We start from the raw sequence: 23,336 nt of genomic DNA, 5'->3' as shown, positions 1-23,336 counted from the left end.
AATTTTAGGACTTGGTTAAATGGGGAGTTGTCCATGATGAGCTCTGTATGCATGCTCTCATTCTGGAATAAGATTTCCTTATTCAAAATAGGCTTAATCAATAAGAATACTAAATAGCTTAATCTTGCTTAACTATATATCTTCTTTTAAATTCACACACAAGCTTATTCCATATTTTAACTTTCATATATAGATGAGCCCTAACTCTTTGGTTATTTTCCAGATATCAGTTTGCAATCTTTCCTATTTTGAACAGCTCTTTTAAAAGTTAGAGCACGTCTGATATTGTAGGCAGTTTGGTTGGCCTCTTTACACTATTTCATTTAGGGGATATCCAGACTATATGGCTCTGTTGATTTAAATAATCCCTGCTTCTTTAAAATAAAAATGGCCACCGCATTGTGCCACCGATCAGCTGATCCAGCACAGCGCGGCAGTCAAGATGCGGCAACACATCTAGACTGCCGCGCTGTGCTGGATCAGCTGATTGTTGGCACAGAGTGGCAGCCATTTTTATTTTAATGAAGCGGGAATTATTAAAATCCCCACTTCATTGACTATGCTGAGTAAACTATTTTACATGGCTTCGTCTACGGAGCCATGTAGTCTAGACGTACCCTTAATGTTAACATTTGTATTATTCATCTACACTAGTTCAATTACATTTTACTTTAGTAGTGAGCAGTTGAAAACTGTTTTGTCCTGGTTTAAACAATCATCTTGTGGGGCCTCATTCCACATTGCTAATGTAGGCAGTATCCTCACAGATAGCTGCATGATCACAATGGCTGTGTCTAGACTGCATCCCTTTTCCGTAAAAGGGATGCAAATTAGACACATGGCAATTGCAAATGAAGTGGGGATTTAAATCCCCCCCCCCCACTTCATTTGCATAAACATGGTTGCCGCTTTTTTCCGGCTCGGAGCTTTGCCGGAAAAAAGCGCCAGTCTAGACGCGGTTCTTTCGGAAAATAAAGCCTTTTCTGAAAGATCCCTTATTCCTCTTATTTTAAATCCCCTTTATTTTAAGGGAATTCCCTTTATTTTAAGGGATGCAGTCTAGACACAACCCCTGATCTGTGTTTGGATCTTTTCCTGTGGTATTTCTAATTGTACCTAGCTACCAAGTTTGATTCAGATATTTGTTTCCTCAGCAGGGTGATGCAAGAATTACAGTTAGCAAATGGAGGGACTGAGGTGTGTTATCTTACTAAACATTTTAGAAATATGTGTTGGTCCATCCTTCTGTGAGTCTGTTTGTTCAAGAACTCCTAAATGATAAGAGCTAGGACCACCAAATTTAGTATGCCACTTCTTATCGTAACTTGAAGCAAGGTCAGGGTTTGGTTGTTCCAAGACACTGATATGTGCCTGAAATTCGATTGTTTCTGATAAAATGGAAAGGGAGAGGTCTGGTATGAAGGAATTATACTGTAGAATGACCACAAGGAGATAGCAAGGTGCCAGAGATAGGGACTGGAACAGTTGTAATCCCACTGAGGCAACAAAGGGTAGGGGTAGAGAATGGGACGGCAACCTACTATATATTTGAGAGATTTTGTATGACTGTGTCTCCTGTGTGTGTCTGTCCCCCAGTTGGGGGACATGTACCCCTCCCCGATCTGTGTTCATTGCAGCAGCTGGGGAGAGGCACTGCTTTACCTGGCCCCAACCTGCTGTGGCAGAAGAGCATTGATATTGTCTTCTATCCCTGGGGCAGCCGGCATAGTGAAATCCTCATCCCTAGCCCCACCCCAGAGCAGATTTAAATGAAGAAAATAAAAACTTATCTGAGTTAAGGACTTGAGCAATGCCGTGTAAATCTTCTAGGATATGATATCTCAGTGGCAAATTTTGGCAAATGAGGACTTTAAGGACAACCATCACATATATATGTATTTGGGTAACATTTTGCCACCCTTCAATGAAAGATTTCCTTGAGAAGGATTTGGTGTCATTTAGTATCATAAGAGTATATGTCCCTGAGATCCTTTTTGATCAAAGGACAGAGCTAGCAGTTATCAAGCATTTCCCACTCTGGTAAGCAAATGCAATAAATTATATAGGCAGCAGTGCTGGATTCAGTAAAACATAAATAATGTCTAACGTTCAGAGATTTACTAACGCACTGGAGAATTCAGGTGAAATCAGTGTTATGAATAATACAATTCTATGTTTGAATGAACAAAACACAGAAACCCCTCACTGCTAACCACTTCCTAGATTGTCGAGATCAGAAGCCTATGAAACTACAATTAGTCAAAGCTTGAAAAAACACAATTTTGATTACTCTTTTCTCTGATTATTTCCATATATTCTGCATGAAATGATCAGAAAATATCCAGCCAGAAAACAGAACAATAAGTTGAGAGAAAATATTTTTAGTGTAAATAATTTCTGACATAAATAAAAGCAGAGAGTATATTTCAGTCATAGCATAGGGTAGTCATGTGAAATTTTTTAAAATGTTATGTGAAATTGAATGGACAGTGGCTCCTCTGAAGAGTTTAAAACATGTATGACTTCATAATTGATATATGCTATAAGTCTTTACTTTTTTGTCTTGTTTAAATGTGTAAAAACACCAAGAACTAGGGACAGACACTTAAAAGTAAGTGATGTATTAAAATGTAAATTCATACATTCTGTTGATTTATTTAATTAACCTGTTTATGCTTAACACATCACAAATGATTCAAAATCTCAGGCCTGCCCAGTTGGAATAAAATGGCAAATTGATTTGACTGCGTCCAAACCAGCTTTGAACCCAAGTGTTTAGGGGTTTTATTTCAAGTGCTTGCACAAGTGTAAACATGTTTTTGGCTGTTCAGCATGCTAGAGCCATCCTCTAAAGGGCATGGGTCAGCTTCTTCAAGAATCACTCTCAGTAGGAACCAGTGAGACCTTCAGAGGAGCTGTATCAGCTTCCAGAAAATCCTGCCACCACTGAAAGCATATCTTTCCAAAATACAATCTCTTTTGCCATTGCTCCAGGAAAAAGTAGCAAAATTAAAGGCATAGTTATTTATTTGTCAAGATAGTAATGGGTGGTGCTCACCACCATGGTGCTTTCTGCTGGTTACTCTGGGAATTAGCTCTGTTCAGCAGCAGGACATCCTCTTCTTTTGTCTTACTTTCTGTTACTGCTACTCCACAATCTTTGCTATTTCTGGGGACCCATGTTGCTCCAGATCTCAATGTCCTCTTCAGAGCATGGCCCTCTGGCTGTTCTCCAATTCCAGTGTCTCCACCCCCTTCCAGGTGAATCAGCAATCCTTCCTCCAGCCTCTCACCACAGTGGTGAATTGCTGCCCCTAATCCAGGGACAAACTCTAGTTCTTTAGCAGACCACTTCCTCTGGAGGCCAGTGGGGCAAAGAGGAGGAGGTCCAAGGTCACCCGCAACTCTGCATCACAACCTTGGGACCTTATAGCTAGCAGCCACTCACTGCCTCTCCTTTTTTGGCACTACCTTCTTTCCATGGGCCACTTTCCCGTAGCCCCAGCACCTACTGAAATCCTGTTTGAAGGCCGCTTATCTAGGAGCCATTCATGCTGGAGTTCCACTTGCTCCTCTGACCCTGCCCAGCACTGCTCTTTCCTGGCTACTACTAGGCAGCCAGTTCTTTTCCCTCAAGCTCCAAGGAGAGACCGAGCCCCTCTCTGTCGTGCATCCCGTTCTATAGAGCCCAGATTGGCCCTCATTGGCGGCTTCTAAGCCTTCCTTTTATTGACTGGGTACCACATAGCCACTCCAAGGACTGCTATTAATCCTTTGCCAGTGAAGGGCAGCTGCCCCATCACACCCACTGACATCAATATAAAGACTTGCGCAAGATCTACAAAAATAGAAAAAGATAAAGATATTTTTTAAATCTGTTTTGCTATCACCTAAAAGTATAATAACCCACAGCCAATGTTTTTATTGATATTATATAGTAATATATTTGAAGTGTAAACATGTTTATGATAGCACTATGAATTTATACATAGACTCTGAAAAAGATTGTTTTTAGTTCTGATTCCACTAGTGGCTTGAGGCACACACAACATTTTCAGCCTTAGTCAAGAAATAAGATTGTTTGAAATAGTTTTGGTGCTCAGAATTAATTAATTTCCAAATGATACTTTCAAAATTCTGAATCGCTAGCTTAAGTTCATATAACATATTTTATACAACAATCTATGTTTTGCAGAATTATGAATACTGAATTATATAATAGTTATATTATGTATGCTATTGTTACAGGGCTGCAGAATCAAAACAATTGTGATGTACAAGGAAGGGCATATGATAGGTAAAAATGACAGCAAAATAAAGAAGTTGTGAGAGAGGATATCAGTACATCTAAATATGTCATATGTACAATTCAAACTGTTTTGTTTTGTTAATGTTAATATATTTTAACACACATTTTGGTGACACCAAAGAAACATAGCAAATGGAGATGGTACATGATTACTATGTAGCTTCTGTACTAAACTTTTCTTTTAGAACTTTTTACCTGAAGATAGGAGAAACTCTGATTTCAGTGTGTGTTGTATAAGGAATGTTAGATGTGCACTTTTCTGTGATATGAACACACACTATCTCCACACAAACCAGGAATAAAATATAGTTTAACAAATGCAAATATAAAAACTCCTCGTGGTAACCCTCATTTCACGAGGAATAAGGGAAGTTGAAGGAAGACTTTGACTTCCTGCTATTTAGACAGCGCCAAAAGTAGTTAAGCTATTTTGACTTAAACTATGTAATTGACCTAGCTTAATTCAACTTTAGCCCTGATGTGTTCATTACCCTAAGGTGCCACAGAACTGCTCTTTGTTTTTTGAGATGTACAGTTTAACAAATGTAAATCAAATTAAAATTGCTTACATTGCAGAAGAATTGTTCGATGTTAAGATCATCAAGTACATCTGACAATACACAGTAGCCCAAACACTTATAGTTTAATGAATCTCATCTGTTTTTACCAGGAAAAACAAGACTTTTAATAGCAGTCATTATTTTCTAATTCACAGAGGATTCGTAAGGATAATTGAGAGTGCCAGCAAAAGCTAAAAGCTGTCATGTAGTGGTATATAGAAATGAGTAATGGGAAATTACTAGTGTACAAAAGCCTTGGATAAAAAGACAAGACTATTGGTAACATTTTTATTTTAACTGAAAACAAGAAAATGGGCACACATTTGTATAAATTTCACTAAAATGCACATAGTTTAAAAGACAATTCATGATTTTTAGAGAAGTTATGTTTATTTTTGAATGAGGGGTTAGAGTTAAACTGCAAAACTTCAGGCCTTCCAAAATTTGCAATATAAAGGAAATGATAAACATTTTCACTTGAAATTCTGTGTGTGTGTGTGTGTGTGTGTGTGTGTGTGTGTGTGTGTGTGTGTGTGTGTGTGTGTGGTGGGAGGGTGGGGGCAGAACTTTACACAGATCTGAAAATTAATCTGTTGGACTTCTAAATGAGCAGAACTAATCTCATGAAGAAATTATCCACAAAATTCTATTGAATATTCAGGTCCACATCATCAGATGTTTTTAGGAGACTAACTCCCATGGAAATCAGTAAGAGGTAGGTGCCTAAATACCTTGGAGGATCTGGGCGTTAGTGACTTCTGGAATGTTATGACAAATAGCTTTCTAGTCCATTTGTGGTGACGTACCATATCCTTCCTGTCTGACATCACACACTCATGATCCTTTCTTTGCATTGCAAAATATCCCAATCATAAACAGGCTACTGGGCAAAAACTGAGGGAAAAAAAATAATCTCCCAAAGAAATTCCAAACACTTACAGATGCTGCATTTATTTTAGCATGTATAGTTGTTCACATATTTTGACTTAAATGAGTAATTTAAAAATATACTGCTAAGAACACATCCTTTAATTATGGCTGACCACATAGCCTGACATAGAGTAGTACACCATGTTTCCGTTGTTGGGAGGAGTTAAATTCATTTTATGAAAACAAATAAGTATGTTGGTCTGCTTATCCCTCACTAACTCAGGTATGTGCTAGTGCTCAGCAAATAAAGCAGAAAAGATAGTTTTCTACTATAGGTCATAAGAAAATGTAAATGGCTGGAAGCCTATCCTGGTGCAAATTTTAAAATATAAATGAAGCAGTTAGAAATCATGGCTTCTAGTCTTGAGACTGAATCAGTGCAAGTGCATCTTTGCACCTGTGTGCAGCAACACAATTCATGTGGGCCCCTCGTGAGCACACATGTTCCCTGGCATGTATCCAGTTTCAGGATTGTGATCTACATTATTTCTTATCACCGGCTCCAATACTTTCTGTGTAGATGATATCAGTTTAAAATTTCTGTATCAGTTTGTGGTGTTGCAAAGCCTTTCTTTTTAGCTGGGTGAAATTCAGTTAGGCATGGTGATGATTTTGTTTCTCAGTGTACTGAACAAGAAGCTTTGCTTAAACTATCTGATACAATTCACATCCAGAGTGCTTTGTTTTTTAGACCAAAGATTTAAGAAAAGAAGCTTGGCTATTTTGACATTGTTTGGATTCACATAATGTTACATAGTATGTTCACACTTTCGAAAAAGCTTTGGAGCCAGGAAACTTTTAAACTTAATTTTGAGCTGAACAATGAAAACTATCCATTGGTATACGTTTATGAGCAGAAGTGCAAAGAAACTTTTTCAAACTCTCTCTTTTATTGTGGCAAAAATTTAAAATATTCTTACTAAGAGTTTTGTTATAGAAAGGAATTACAAAAGTATCATTGAATATCTATTAAAATATGGCATTTAAAAAATAGCATTTCATAGACAAAACATTATACAACTATGCTAATATACTATATAAAGAAAGTGGGGGGGGACCCAGCCAATAAAGCTGGATAAATACTGCAACCCCCCCTCCCCCCAATTTCTTCAATTATATGCTTATTCCCTTTCAATCTCTTCATTCTCATGTTTAAGAAATAATTGTTCCTATTTGTACTCTGTTTTTTTAGTGCAATCAAGGAACTTCATAGATCTAAGAAAACAAACATTATTTGGTATTCCGTTCTAAAAAAATTAGTTATCCATTCAAGCAGAAGAAATGATACCACTTCACTAAAATGACTAAAACTTAAAAGCCGGCTGCCCCCACCACTGTCTCTGTGGTGCAGGGTGGGTAGGGAGGCAGAGTGGCAAGGTCCCAGGGGCTGCGCAAGCCCAACGAAATCCAGTTCTGGATCACACCACCCCAGGAGCTAATCCCGCTGCGGCTGTGTACTTTAAGGCTACGTCTACACTGCAGGCTTCTTGTGCAAGAACTTTTTGTGGAAGAGATCTTCGGCAAAAAGTTCTTGTGCAAGAGCACGTCCACACTGCCATGTGAATGACCATTAGAGCTCCTGTGCTTTTTCCAATGGGAGCTTTTTGCGCAAGAAATCCCCGTTGTCCGTACACACACACCTTTTTGTGCGAGAGCTCTTGTGCAAAAAGGCTTATTCCTCATAGAAAAAGGAATAACTCTTGCGCAAAAAGCCTTGTCTTCTGACAATCTACTGTACTTTTTCTTGGGCAAAAATGTGCTTGTAGTGTGGACGCTCCACGAGTTTTTGCACAAAAACGGACTTTTTTGTGCAAAAACTCTGCAGTGTAGAGTTAGCCTTAATGTAGTAAGATAACAAAGCCACACTCTTGCCTGCTGCCACATAGTGGGTTAAACTGAGGCCTAGGTAATCAAATAGATTGTGGATGTGGATTGAGGCAATACACTTAATTTGTCTGTGTCAATTTGTTCACCTATATACAACATATAGACAATGGGGATAATGTTACCTTAACTAGCTCATAGGGGATTTGATTTGCACCTGTTTATGCCAGAACTCAAGTTGGCCCAGTGAGTCCATGGTGAAACCAGAATTAATCCTATGAGTTTCTGATTCCCCACTATGTTAATGTACTAAACTACAATGTGTTTCTAAGGAATAAATGCAAAAATGTACCCACACAGTCTCTCGTGAGGACAAACAACAGTAAGAATAAAAACCTGTGTTTTTGTTTGTTAGACCTTTTGGAAAAAATGTATACCATTGTGACTTACATTCAAGATTTATTTCATTAGTATGCTCCCAAACATCAAAATGATTTCTTACTTGCTGTTAGTAATTTGTATTTTCCTTAAGTGGAATTTTATTTATCTGAATAAATACAATTTATTCTTAATTTTATCAGAATTTTTCTTTTTCTCCCTAGGTTTTTTTTTTAAACATCATTTGCAGTAACCTGAACAAAATACATTTTTGGCAGTTCTTTCTGAAAAAGTTTTGGTAGGGTGAGAGAAACAACATTTCAATAAATTGTTCCAGGGCATATTTATGCCTTTGCATAACCTACTCTCAGTTGTTCCTGTCAGGCATTTTTGTCTGCATGCCTCATGTTCTTCCTAAGCTCTTTAAAGTGCAGATAAAAGTTTGATGTGGCCTGAATGAGATTTGCTACACCTCTGCATTAAGATGTAGCTACAGTACTAAAAAGTTTGTTTTCCACTAGATTAACTTTTTTCCTTAATGTTCAACAATAAAACCTAATCTTCATTCCTCACTCTTCTGTTGGATATGCACAAGGTGAAAAGGCATCTTATCAGTTTTAAATGTACCATATGAGTTTGTCTTAAGAAAGCCGAGGCATAAATCTTTTTGAAGTTCAGAGACCAAAATATTTTGCAGCTGTTGCTAGGACTTGAAAGGTAAACTTTCTTTCTCTTGGAGAGCGTATGCATGCGTGGGGTGAGAGAGGCTCATTGTAAAAGAAATATTTTTGAAGTTACATTAACAAGGAAAAGACTTGTAAACAATGAGATTATGCTTGCTGAAAGATAACTACATCATTTGTGAAAACAGCATAATTCAGATATTAATGTTCCCAAAAGAAATTCTATTTCATTGGAAGTGAAGGATAGATATTAAATTAGCAAGTCATTCAGTGTAGTTATAGTAATTCAAATAGAACAAACCCCAAAACACTGATTGAAAGCTGAGAAAGAAATAAGCTAAAAGGCTTCCTTTTGAAGCCAGCTTTGTTTACTTTCATAAGGCAAAATAGATTTATAGCAATAACTTGCACAGTTTTAGTTCTGGTTCAGCAAAGCACAGAGGGACATGCTTAAATCCATCCCAGTTCGGCAAAGCACTTAAGCATATGCTTTTAAATTAGCCACATGCTCGTGTGTTTTGCTGAATTGGGCCTTTGGTTACTAGGGATCTCATTTGCTCTTAGCAACTTTTTGTTTGGTTAAGTCCTTAGTCTTCATTCTTCACCGTGGGCTGATATGAATACAGGTTGAACCTCCTAAATCCAGGATCCCTGTTCCGGCAACATCTGTGGTCTGGCAGGATCACGGATGTTGTTAAACCAGAGAGCCCTGGCACCTGGGAGTGTGAGCTGGTAGTGAATCTAGTGACGGGGAACCCCTCCCTTGGGACTGGCTAGCCCAGTCCTGGGGAGCTCCAGCTGGACACAGCACAGCAGGGCAGCCACAGAGTCCCAATGCCACGCGAGCAGCAATGGAGCCCTGTCCCCACCAGAAGCCAGGCTGCAGCTGCTAGGGACCTCCGCGATCCAGCAAATTCCCTCATTCGGGATGGGTCAGGTCCTGAGGATGCCAGACCGCGAAGGTCCAACCTATACAATCACATGTGGCCCTATCCACAGTAAAAAAACCTTTGTTCAAAGGCTATCAGGGAAGCCAAAGGAGATAAACCACCTGCTCCCAGGTCACAGCAGTCACCAGGCTCTTTCTTGACCATGGCTGCTTAACACCGTTGTTTACTACTTCACTCATGTGTTAATAGGAAGATGCCACAAGAGTTCTTGATGCTGTATTTTGTAGAATAAAAAACATGTACTGAATATGTGGTGACACTTATCTTACAATTAACTGGACTTCCTAGCTATTAAAAATTCTATAATTCCAATGTGGTCACACAAATGAACCATAGATATAGGTTCCTAAACATTTATTGTTCTCTATTCTCTTTTGTAAGTGTGGAAACATTACAACTACTACAGATCAGGCACATATGCCATGGCAGGCCATTGATTTCAGCATCTTCCACACGCCATAGCATGGACATGAGTTTTGTTTTTGTTTCATTTAGAGCATGTTGCATATTTCTGATGTTTGTGGTCTTAGAGAAAGCAAAATTAAATATTTGTTAATTTAAAATTGCCTGGAGGGATCCCCATTGTAGATGATATACATGCTGTCAGCACATAAGCTAGGATTACTTCAGACAGCAGTGTCCCTGGGGGTGAGCATGCTTGATTCTTGTGTCTTTGTGTCGTGTATCTAAATATATATATAAGGGAGCACAGCCCAAATTGCTACTTAAGTAATTATCTCCTTTGTAGGCAAAGATCAGGAAATCAGTCATGACACTAAATAGCTCCTGATGTAGTTGTTGCATAATGTGCATTAGGTACCTCTAAAAGTATCCTGACAGGATTGAAGGCTCACTATGCTGATCGTAGCTGAGGCCAAATCTTCCGACTTCAAACCCTGCCCATTCAAGCAATGGCATCTATCAATTTAGGCAATATATAGCCCCTCTTCATAATATATGAAATCCCGCATCAATAACATATGACAATATTCAGTGTCTTTTCTGCCTAGGACTAGGGCACAGTCAACTAAGATTCTGTTTGACAGTCTTTTTAAAAACTATACATAGGGAGGTTAGGGGAACCATTATAAATGCTGCCTCTTGGAGATGCCTATACTGACATCATCCACAAAACTGATTAAAAGCATTAACATCCAGCTCCCATGCCCAATCAGAGATGGGCACCCAGGACTCTTCCATATCCACAAATATTTGTTGCTATCTTATCATTCCAGGTTCTGTTGTGCCTTTTGTTAGTTACACAGCAAATACGGTATTCGATAATCACACAGGTATACTTGCTGCCCAGATAATGGTGTTTACTAAATATACACAACATGCCAGGTGTAGCTTAGGAGTCCTCAAACTTTTTTTTACTCCTCTCCCCATTTGAAAATATTTCAGGCTGTGATGACCCTTCTCTCCCTTCGCCCCAAGAAAAGTGATAGCAAATTACTGTATGTGCTGATAGATGCATACTCATGATATTGCCACCCTTACATCTGCAGGGCTGTGGGTAGCACCCCACCAACAGCAGCACAGAAGTAAGGGGAGCAGGACCATACTATTGCAATCTTATGCATATGCGACTGCCTTCAGAATTGGATGGCAGGAGTGTGGTGGCTGCTGACTGAGGGTCCAGCTGTGAAGGCAGCAGCAAAGAACTAAGGATGGCAATTCCATATCATCCTTGCTTCTCTGCTACTGCTGGCATAACACTGCCTTCAGAGCTGAGTGGTTAGAGATCAGCAGCTGCTATCACTCCCTCTTCAGCTTCTCCTTCCTCCAGCAATATTGTGGTGATCTCTCTAGCTACATACTCACATCATGCAAAGTCTAGGTACAGACATGAGCACTCACAGTGACTCTGTTGCTATGACTGCTTTTCAGGCAGCTTCTAAAACACAGAACACAATAAGCACTACTAGAAAGCTCCCAGATTACTTAAAGGGATACTAGACATTACACAGATGGTAGGCTTCAACGCCCAGGGGCAAGCTAAACCGCTTTGTAGAACTTCTTTGATGTCTTAATTTTATTCTAAAAAATCTGATACTGTAAGTTGGGAGGAACTTCCTCAATTGGACAGCTAAACAAATTAGATATTGGACTATGCTGCAGACCTTCAAACCATCAAGCTACCACACATCTTCTGAGACAAAAAAGAAGAAATGGATCCATGTGTGTCTTATGATTCATCTTCACACAATAACTGAGATAATTCGTGTTATATTTTTGATACGAGAATTTCCTTAATTTCTGGGCCATTCTGGATTTTAGTGCCAGCTGACTGATATCACGTGATTATGTGTTTGGTTTTTTTCTCTTATCCCATTTACTGTAGCTGTGTGAAAAGTGGCAGGAGTACGGGGCTGGCTGATGGAGAAGGGTTTAAAAAAATAACCTGCGTCAACTGTGCACCTGTCTCTCTAAGGTACTTCTGTTGTCCCCTTTATTGTAGCATCTAAGTTCCTCTCCATCCTTAGTATATTGAGATTCTTCACATCCCGATTACAATGTGCTATTTAGGAAGTCCGTGACAAAACAGCGCAATGTTCACAAAACTCTTATATCTGAGTCTACTGTCTTTCCTGTCCTAATATCAGGATGTTCACTTTGGGCTGTATTATTACAGCTACTTCTCAGCCCCATAGAGGAATAAGGCCTCCTTTGCTCTCCTGTCAGCTTTGCTTAGATTGAGACTCTGGCATTGGGGGCACCAAAGAGCACTTGACTGACATTCACCCCATCAAGTGAGTGGGTAGAAGGTGAGAGGAAGCATGGCTAGCTATACCCTTGTCCTCTTTCCAGCCAGAGCTACTCAAGAATATGGGAAGAATTGGGGAGGGGAGTATGGAAGGGAGAAAGCTGCTGCTTGAAGTAGTGAAATAACTTCCAGGTCCTGAGCAAAGAGGCAGCAGGGAAGTAATTCTAATTTTCTAAGTCAAAGTTGATTCTCTGAGCTCTTCCTGAAACAGTGCAGCTATAAGTCATCCCTTACTGTAGGCTGATTGTAAAATTACAATCTAATCCTTTGGTTTCAATTGCATAACTTCCTCCCAACCTCACTCTTGTCTTTTGCCCAAGCCCATCCTCCACTTTTAATGACTGAGAGTTCCTTCGGGCACATCTGTAAGATATTCATTTCAATGGGTTCAAATATCCGCAGGCAAATGAAGTATAAATAGCCTAACTGGAAATTCTGTTTGATCCAACACTAATTGTCATTCTTGGCTTTTTCTACAGGGCAGCTGCTGTTCTAGTGTATTTTACTATGGTTTTTGGTTTTCACCCTGATTCATATTTAATAGCACAGTAAAGACAAAATTGTTTGTCTCCATCTGGTATTTAAAAATGTTTCTTCATATTAAAATAAATGAAAATGGCTCCCTGGCTATAAAAATGAAAATTGAGGAGGGACACATGAAAATGCATAATTTGTCAAGATATTTTTCAAAGACTTATTTTGTTGTTTTGAGGTGAATTACTCATCCTTGGGGAAGGGAATCCCCAAACATTCCTGTTAATCAAATATGTAGTACTATGAAAGAAAAATGTAGGGTTTAGTCCATATTCTGAAGTGCCTGATCGTCACTAGAAATAATGGGCCATATTTCTCCCTGGTGAAAGTCCACTGGATATAGTGGGCTGCATTCTTAAGCTGTGTTATGGCCCCTTTGCTGGTATCCAAACAGCAAATACCCACCAGAGAATTCCCCTGATGGAGGGGAGCTGGTTTTGTTGCAGTCTGTGCCTATGCTTTTACCCTCTCCTCAAAGAAGTGAGTGGGGAAGAGGTGTGTTGGAATCTTTCTCTGCTAAGCTATGTCTTTTTTTTTAACAATAAAGATAGATAGATAGATAACTAATGCATGTTAGGTATCTTGGTGTAAGACTTTAGTGGAGGTGAGATACAGGGTTTATCCCTCTGAGGTAAACAAGGCCAGAGGATACAGTGCTGACCTTGCTACCTTATGGTTAAAACTAGAGTGCCTTTTATTCACTAGGATTCAGAAAGAGAAAACTATTGTCCATTAGTTATCCCAGTATAAAAGACCACCTTTTTGCACATGGCCATCTGTTGAGGATGTTAAACCAATGGTGTAACTTGAAGCTGCCTCACAGCATCTTTACATTGTGACAGGGCTGCAGCAAGACCCAAGGATCAAGGAGCCAGAACACACCAGGATTTGCTCAGTGTAGGTGCGAGTCTAGCCCCATGGATTTTCAACATGGATTAATTTATTTTATTTTCCGTAAGAACTTGTAATGGCACTGATGGGCTTAACCCTTACGACTTATAACATCATAGAGATGAGCCAGTTTTTTGGAGGAGTCACTAGATGGTCAGTTATAAGTAAAACACAAATATGGAATTTCACTATGTTTTTAAACTAATTGTGCAACAATCACATGTCAGAGCAATAAGTGCTCTCAGAGTGGAGAGTCTGTTAATGATAGAGATTGAGCTCTTGTGTTTGAGGGACAGTGCTGAATTCAGATAGTTTTCAAATTTTTTTTGGTATATTGTAGCATGCAACACCCATAAATAATTTTATATACATAGACTCATAGACTTTAAGGTCAAAAGGGACCATTATGATCATCTAGTCTGACCCCCTGCACAATGCAGGCCACAGAATCTCACCCACCCACTGCTAGAATAATCCTCTCACCTGTATCTCAGATATTGAAGTCTTTGAAATGATGGTTCAAACACCCCAAGATGCTGAGAATCCTCCCGCAAGTGACCCATGCCCCATATTACAGAGGAAGGCAAAAAACCTCTAGGGCCTCTGCCAATCTACCCTGGAGGAAAATTCCTTCCCAACCCGAAATATGGCGATCAGCTGAACCCTGAGCATGTGGGAAAGACTCACCAACCAGACACCCAGAAAAAAGTTCTCTATAGTAACTCCTATCTCTTCCCATCATTGGCCTATTTTACCAATAGTGAAAGGTGAATTAATTGCCAAGATCATGTTACCTCATCAAACCATCCCCTTCATAAACCCATCTAGTTTAATCTTGAAGCCAGATAGGTCTTTTGCCCCCACTACTTCCTTTGGATGGCTGTTCCAGAACTTCACTCCTTGGATGGTTAGAAACCTTCACCTAATTTCGAGTCTAAACTTCCTAATAGCCAGCTTATATCTCAGGGTATGTCTACACTAGCCCCCTAGATCGATCTAGGGAGGCTAATGAGGGCAACCGGAATTGCAAATCAAGCCCGGGATTTAAATATCCTGCACTTGATTTGCATGTTCCCAGCTGGCCGCCATTTTAGAAATTGACTAGCCCGAAGTAACTGCCCACATCTACATGCAGCAGTGAAACGGGCTCCCAATTTTAAAGCCCCTAATTTGAATTAGGTGGTACACTTCATTGCAGGAGGAATACCACCTAATTCGATTTAGGGCTTTAAATCGGAAGACCGTTTCACTGCCATGTGTAGAAGCGGACAGTTACTTCGGGCTAGTCAATTTCTAAAAATGGTGACTGGCCAGGAACATGCAAATCAAGTGCAGGATATTTCAATCCTGGGCTTGATTTGCAATTCCGGTCGCCCTCATTAGCCTCCCTAGATCTATCTAGGGGGCTAGTGTAGACATACCCTCAGCTAATTGTGCTTTGAATTTGAGTGACAACCAAGCATATTCCAAATGGACAGGTTTTCATACCTTGACACCAGGGCTACTCAACTTTGAAAGCCCAGGGGGCTACAATGATATTCGCAGCACATGCCAAGGGGAGCAACTTAAGGGTGGTTGCAAATATGTGTGCAAATAACTTCTTTCACACTGACAGGTATGAATACAAAGATTAAGGCAAGACTACACAACACACAGGCCCCATATAAGTCAGTTCTGCTAATATTAAAATGCAATATTTACCTGATTTCCACCCATATGACATCACATTTAATGAGCAATGACAGTCCAGGAATTTAACAACTAAAATGCGTATCAACAGAAGACCATTATATTGACTCACTATTGTGGAGTGTATTCCCAGTGGAGGTCATGTTCAAAGGATCCCAAACAAAGGCCGTGGTTTGAGCCCCGTGTAAACCCAAATGGCACTGCGGGCCGCAAACAAAAGGGCCATATGTTGACTAGCCCTGCTTTACACTGTAGTCCGAAGGCTATAGCAGAAAGAGAAACAGACTAGTTGAAAACTTAAATATAGAGTTGTTTGCTTGAGGATAGAATTAGCATGCTAACTCTGAGAATTATCATGTACAGCATTTTTCAAACTGTTTTGCATTTGTAGACCCCTAAAAATTTTGAATGAAGGTGAAGATCCTTTTGGAAATTTTAGATATGGTCTACAGACTCTTGGAAACTACTGATCTACTTTCCTTTTTGCCACTGACATCCCTGTAAGAATGTGCATACAGGCAGTCCCCGGGTTACGTGGATCCGACTTATGTCGGATCCCTACTTACAAATGGGGTGAGGGAACCCTGAACTAGCTGAGCGCCCCCCCCCCCCGCCCCCAGCAGACCGCCGAGATGCGCCGTGGCAGTCCCACCACCTGCATCCTCCACGTCGAGAAAAGCCGCTCTGCGTCTCCCTGGTCTGCTGGGGGCGGGAGGGTCACCCGCATCCTCCACGGCGAGAAAAGCCGCTCCACGTCTCCCTGGTCTGCTGGGGGAGGGGGGGAGGAGGACGCAGCTGGTCTGCCTCAGGCTTCCTGTAGTCAGCCGCTGGTCAGTTTCAGCAGCGGCTGACTTGGGAACACCTGGGGCAGAGCAGCTGGGGTGCTGCCAGGTTGGTCCAGTAGCGCCGAGGAGCGGCGCTGTGGGACCAACCCAGCAGCACCCCAGCTGCTCTGCCCCAGGCGTGTCCGATTCAGCCGCTGCTGGTCAGTTTCAACAGCGGCTGAATCTGGACGCCAGTTCCGACTTACATACAAATTCAACTTAAGAACAAACCTACAGTCCCTATCTTGTGCGTAACCCGGGGACTGCCTGTACTTGTAAATAAGTTAGGATACAATATCTTTTTCCAGTTCATTTCTCTCATAAAAAGGAGAGTAACCTCTTCTGTATTCAGAATTCATGACACTTCTCCTGATATAATTCTAATAAAAGCTTTGAAATAGTAGTGAATTCTTGTCATTAACAAGTTAAAGGAGCCATTTCTAACATGTTACTATGAGAGGAGTAGCCAAAGCAAAGATTTCTATTTATTGCTACTCTTGAGGTTCTGCCCATAGTGCTTAAATGAAAAATAAACAAGTATTAGATGTTTTAATATAGAGTGACGTTCTAATTATCATAAATTATTTAACTATTCATGTAATTGAGACTTAGTGGGAAGTTATATGGTAAATATCAATTACAGTATTCACATCTTTAAAGACAATTGCAGTTCTGCAATAGGGACTTTAATTTGCAAAGTCGTATACGATTAGTATGACTACTTTGCAGAGCTGCAGCCAGCATAGAGGCAGCTGCAGCGGGCGTAGAGACAGCAGTAGCCCCTATCCGTGGAGGGGTGGGGTTTGGGCCAACTACCCGCTGATACCCCTGGGTTTAGGGGCTGCTTGGCAGCAGCTTTCCCTATCTCCTCCTGCGGCCGTTGTTAGAGGCAGCAGGGGTGGGGGCAGGCTGCACCCTGGAGCTGGTGCTAGGGAGAACTGTCGTTTAAGCTGGTTCCCCCTAGCACAGGCTTGTGTTCCCACCCCACCCCATTTGCTGACTCTCATAGAGGCAGCAAGGGGCAAGTGAGGACTCAAGCAGTTCTACTTGCCCAGTATTCCCACTGTGGTGCTTCAGCCTTTGAAATGTAGCAAGAGCCCCTTGAGGAAGTGCAAGTGGGGAGTGCTTCAATCCCTGTTCACGTCATTTCCCCTGTGGAGATGGTGCTATGGAGATGGTGCTGGGGGGTACTGGCTTTTAAACTGGCTTCTCCCAGCACCAGCTCCTGCTCCTCTTCCTTCTATCAGAGGCAGCAAGGGGGGGAAAACAACTAGACAAGTCATTACTTGACTATCTGATAAGCTTATGCATATCGGATAGTTGATTAGTCACGTACCTCCCTAATTATGGAATAGGTACTCAAATGTTTTACAATAATTTATGCAATTTTATTAAACTTAATTGTTTTCAACAAATGATGTTAAAATTGTAACTGATGCTCATCGACATGTAAATCATTAGTTGTCAATTTTGCTATATTTTAACAATGTTTATTTTGTTTTGCTAAAGTGAGACTAGTGAAAAGTGATGCCAACTTTTGTGTTTAAAGTACTTGATCCATTTTGCAATGAAGCAATATGGATTGAATTCACCAGTTTCTTACTCCAGTTTTACACTGAAAAAATTGTATGATTTCATTGGGGTTACATGAGTATAAAACTAGGGTAACACACTGGTGAATCAGGCCTTGTATATGCATCACAAATGAGAGTATGCTGTTAAAATATTGTCAGAAAAAGTTTGTCAGAAAAAGGTACAGATAAAGTAAGGACAGCCATTCTTGTGGTATATCTTGAAAAATGTATGGAAAAAATGTAATTGAATCAAACATTATGGAAGGCATGACGACTACTTCCACTCATTGCCTTTCCCCCTCAGTTAATTTAGTGCCCGTTCTCCTGGAGAGTGTTCACATGTTAGTTCACTTAGTGAATGAAACACTGCTACAATAGCAGCAAATTTTTGGAGTAATTTTCAACATTTTAAAGAAGTTTTGTTTAGTGTGCAATGTCAAGAGGGCATTTCCGATTAAATAATACCTCGCTGTTATATAGCACTGTTAATCTGTGAAGATAATCTACTGTGCTGCTATTACCCTTCTGAATTATGTGGTTAGAAGCAACACTATGTTTGGCACTTCACTGAATATACTGTCCCTTTTTCATTGATAGGGAGAGCTGGATTTTCTACTCTTGTTACAATAGAATAGTTTCATATTTGACTCTACAGCAACAAACTCCACAAAAGGCCAGTTAATCCTCATGCTACAGGCAGCATGAGAAATGTGAGTTTCCTAAGATTTCAGGAGGGAGTAATTGTGTGTAATGCATCTATATTTTTCCATCAAAGGTTTAGTGCTCCATTTGCTCTATTTATTTCTGACATATCATCCATCATTTAATGAACTTCTCCAGAAAAGAGGTATAGTAGTATGTCATCCTAAAAGCTAAGAAAATAAGAAGAAAAAAAGTCTAATTAAATGAGCATTTCAAATGGGAGTAATGTTTAGGTTCTTCTTGGATTATCATTCATCTTATTCAGTAAATTGGTTAAACAGTTAGTTACTTTTATAATCTCCACTGCCAAGTTCATCCAGCCTCGTAAAGTGCATGGTTGGATTTAAGCAATTATATTATATATTTTACTGATACTGTTCTCTGTTTTTATTGCAGCACCATACAGAAGCTGCCAGCCCATCTACATTACCCCCATCAGCTTTACCATTAGATTTACTAAACAATGCTGTTGCTGGATTTAGTACTGTAGAAGAACTTATCCGGTATCTAGAACCAGATAGGTGGCAACTGGACTTGGAAGACCTGTACAGACCAACATGGCAAGTCCGTGGAAAGACATATATTCATGGAAGAAAATCCAGAGGTAACCCCCAATTCTGCAATGTATGGTCATACAATTCTGCTGAATGGTTTTGAGTTGTCTTGTATCTCTTAACTTTCTATCTTCTTTGTAGAATATAAATACACTATTTTTTAAAATTTGGACAAAGGGCAATAACTAAAAATGTCTCCACACAAATATGGAGGAATTTAGCAAAATAAATAATGAGAGAGGCTTTGAATCAGCCAATCTCAGAACACCTATCCAAGTCTCATAGCTGGGTCCTTCCATATTCAGGATGGTGAAAAATGCATCATGGACATTGAAATCTGGTCTGCCTCTCAACGAAATCTAGTGTTTGGAGTGCTTTTACCCTGTACTATACAGATTTAATGGGGGAAGACCAGTGGCCCTCACACTGGAGCCCTGACCCAAAAAGGGAGTTGCAGGGAGGATTACAAAACTATTTTAGGGGAATCGTGGAGTTGTCACCCTTCGGTGCTGCCTTCAGAGCTGGGCAGCTGGAGAATGGTGGCTGTTGGCCAGGTGCCCAGCACTAAAGGCAGCAGTGCAGAAGTAAAGTGGCAATACAGTACCATACCATGCCTTCCTTACTTCTGTGCTGCTGCCAGCAAGATGCTGCCATCAGAACTGGGCCAACAGCCACCAGTCTCCAGCTGCCCAGCTCTAAAGGCAGCACCAGCAGCAGCTCAGAAGTGAGGGTGGCAGTATCACAACTCTTACAATAATCTTGTGACACTCCCCCCCCCCCATTTCTTTTTGGGTCAGGACCTCTACCATTACAATACTGTGACATTTCAGATTTAAATATCTGATATCACGCATTTATTACTTTTAAAATCCTATGACCACAAAAATGATCAAAATGGTCTGACTTTGGTAGGTTCCTATCCGTAACACAGGGAATTTGGGGGACATTTGCTTCGTGCTCTGCCCTGGATGAAATCCCCCTTCTTTGGAGCGAGAGATCCTTTGATAGAGCTTCTTCTCTAATATAGCCCTTGATCCTGCACTCCAACCAGATTGTGGGCTGGTGAGTTTGACCATGGTTGCAGAGTGTCTCCCCTATCCCTGTTGGATCAGCCATTATCTCTTTTACATTATGACATCTTTTTTTTTTTCTTTCTCACCCAAAAGAAGCTTATAGCAGCTGGGAACAAAAAGGCTCAAAACGCCAAAATGGAGTTTTTCAATATATAGTTAAGCTGTTGGGCTGAGAAGAGAAATAGGTCAGTCAGGGGAAAGGAGTTCCAAGTGGAGATAAGTATGTTCTCATTAGACCAACATGAGTATGGCACCTTAGGGAATTCACTCTCAAGAAACCGATGATGTAGGCTGATGTAAAGACTCCCCAGTAGCCTTTCAGTAACAATAATATATGTTTGTTGTAAAGATGAACTCAGTAGACAGTTGTTCAGTCCATGAAGTAGCGCTTTCCTCTTTTGGCTAACAAATAAAGGTCCTGGAATTGTGTTTCCTGAACCGGGTATGTCAAGCCTGGAGGAAGTCTATTCAGATGTTAAAAGCTGGCCTCACTTGTATAACACTAATGTCCAGACTATGTTTAGGTCTGTGACATTGTAACTATAGCATATACTATATTTTCAGATGGCCATCTCTCTTATCTATTGATGTCACCCGTCAGTCTTAACTATAAGAGGCAATAGAATGTATACATAGAAGAGAGATCAAAGTGAAGTGAAAAATTACACCTGGCATGTTCTATTGGCTGGTGCTGTGGGCACATGACTTCATGACTTCTCATTGCCTCAGAATGCAAGGAGTCTGATTATCCATTGTGTGCAAAAAGAGGGATACCTTTCATCATCCAGCACACAAATTGGCTCATATTCTTTACCACCTACAGTATGATGTGGTGCTTACAAGTTTAGCATTGTGGAATTCAGGAAGGAATTGTTAATCCCAATGTGCAGCCCTTCCTTGACCTTCCTTTCAGGTGACTGTAAGGTGGATTATCTCAGAATGTGAATGTAGCAATGTTTATGGCCCCAGAGCAATTTGTGTCAATGCTGTCTTCCACACTATGACATCAAACAGTGGTGTCCTTGTTCACTACTTGGTGAAGTACCCAACTGCTTAATTGAAGGTGTAAAGTATACACCCTGTGTTAAGGATTTTATCTTCATAGAGTAAATCAAGGAAGTGACATTTCCCTACCACTTACATTGGAATTTATGAATTTTCAGCCAATTCTCCTGCAGATACTGCCACTATTTCATATTTATGGATTCCATGTTGATGAATAGCATACAGAGAACACTTTCTTCCCTCCCTGTCACATAGAATGAAAATGGAGATATTCAAGTCTAAATGAAATATCAGTAACTAGTGCCTGTGTTGGCAAGGGTAAAGTAGATTATCATTCATTCAGCAAGAAAGAGAAGGTGAATCCTTTTCATAACTCAGATTTAGGTTTTTTGACAGCTGATTCCTGGATCAGAGCCTAAGAATCTACCCTTCTAGCCTAGCTTTTATTGCTATAGCTATGTATAGGAAAATCAAGATTGGCCAGGAGGCAATTTGTCTTTAAAAACTTTCAGCTATGAAACGTACCTTTCAAATATTCATTTAGAACTTTCCTAATTAAAGAGTTTCATCATTTGTCACTGCATTATAATTTTAAGCATATCATAAATGAGAGAAAAGCTGTGTATATTTGTGGAAGCTTACATAAACAAAAATGCAGGTGTTGGATAACATCTGTGTAGACAAAATCAGTTCCCTACGAGACAGTGAGCTTCCCAAGAAACTATCAGACTAAATCTTTTAAAGACATCTAATTAGGCAATGAAATAGATTTTCCTTTGAATAAATATATCAGAGAGTTGCCACATTCATCTTAAAAGGACCACCCTCAGACTGCATTACTGAGCGTGTAATGTTATAGCCTGGGGAAGAAAATGTGTCCCATTAAGATGACACAGTATTAACTGTTAGATGCTTTCAATAGTTAGAGAATGTGAACTTTTTGCTTGTTTTTATTTTTGTTGTTATTTTTAATAATATGCTCTACTGCATTGCAAATATATTTTAAGAATTATAGAAAATTTTCAGACTAAAGATATTCATCTGTTTAATTCAGGGCTAGGGAACCTTTTTTGGGTTGGGGGCCATGGACCCACGGAAAAATCAGTCAGGTGCAGCACACAAAAACCCCTCACTGACATGGTGCCTGACTGAGAGGGAGAAAGACACTCTCCATGTTCCCCTCACACACCAGAGCCTAGGGGCACCAGTCAAGTAGATTTTGTGTACTCCAGCCCCATGGTGGAGCAACAGAAGTCTGGAGCACCCACACAGGCTCCCCAATGCAGGAGGGGCCCTGAGCCTCAGAGACCGGAACCAGGCAAGCCACAACCACCAAGCCTGAGGTTCCTCACCGCTGTGTTAATTTAAACTATTTAGTACCCTTCAAATTCTATAATTATGCCCATTTTCTTTTTGTTTTATTAATTTTAATTAAAGGCCATATTTATGTCCGGAATTTAGGACCTAACTGTGATCTCAATAATATCCATGTAACTCTGGCACACCTGTGTTAAGTCAAAGGCATTATTCCATGTAGATAAACACAAAATTTGGTTCTGTATTCAAAACTATTTTCAAAACTAAGTTCATTTTGAATAGTACACGTAATAAAAAGTTAAAAGTGCATTGCAAAGAAAAAAAAGTGGTCCAGTCTTATTCCCACTAAAGTCAATGAGTAATCATTGGGCCAAATCTGTACCATAAATACATCTCTTTTATAGAACAAGAATCAGATAACTCTTCTGGTATGCAGGAAACTCCTGTTGAGATATCTGCACTGCTGCTAGACCATATGTGTCTCCTACTTGCACTTCTGGTAAAGGACAAGAAGAGCCATGGGGGAGCTGTGTTACTGCTATGCCACATCTTTACTGTTGTATGGGGCCATTAAGTGCCCTATGCCACTGGGAACATCTCTAAGTAATGTGGAGCCTGAAAGCCATGACCAATTCCCTGATGTACATACACACACATACCAACCCTCTTTTGTAAGAGAAAGTCTGCCTCCGTCACTTTATTTAGACTACGGTCTAGCTGGTAAAATGCTTTGGGAAAAAGGGATTCCTTTTTTAGTACAAATCTCTGGAGA

General features: G+C 40.2%; 1 protein-coding gene across 4 annotated transcripts in view; it reads left to right on the top strand.

Annotated features, from left to right (window-relative positions):
* The window catches only part of PDGFC (platelet derived growth factor C), a 199,558-nt gene that overhangs the window by 165,300 nt on the left and 10,922 nt on the right, over window positions 1-23,336 (top strand). For all 4 annotated transcript variants that reach the window (XM_075930117.1, XM_075930118.1, XM_075930119.1 and 1 more), the window contains one exon: window positions 19,012-19,219. In XM_075930117.1, coding sequence (XP_075786232.1) covers window positions 19,012-19,219 — 208 coding nt within the window. The remainder of the gene's footprint in view (window positions 1-19,011; window positions 19,220-23,336) is intronic.

This window comes from Pelodiscus sinensis, chromosome 5, assembly GCF_049634645.1.
Source record: "Pelodiscus sinensis isolate JC-2024 chromosome 5, ASM4963464v1, whole genome shotgun sequence".
Classification (NCBI taxonomy): Eukaryota; Metazoa; Chordata; order Testudines; family Trionychidae; genus Pelodiscus; species Pelodiscus sinensis.
Note: the sequence above shows the minus strand (reverse complement) of the source record. Positions and strands in the feature narration are given on the sequence as shown.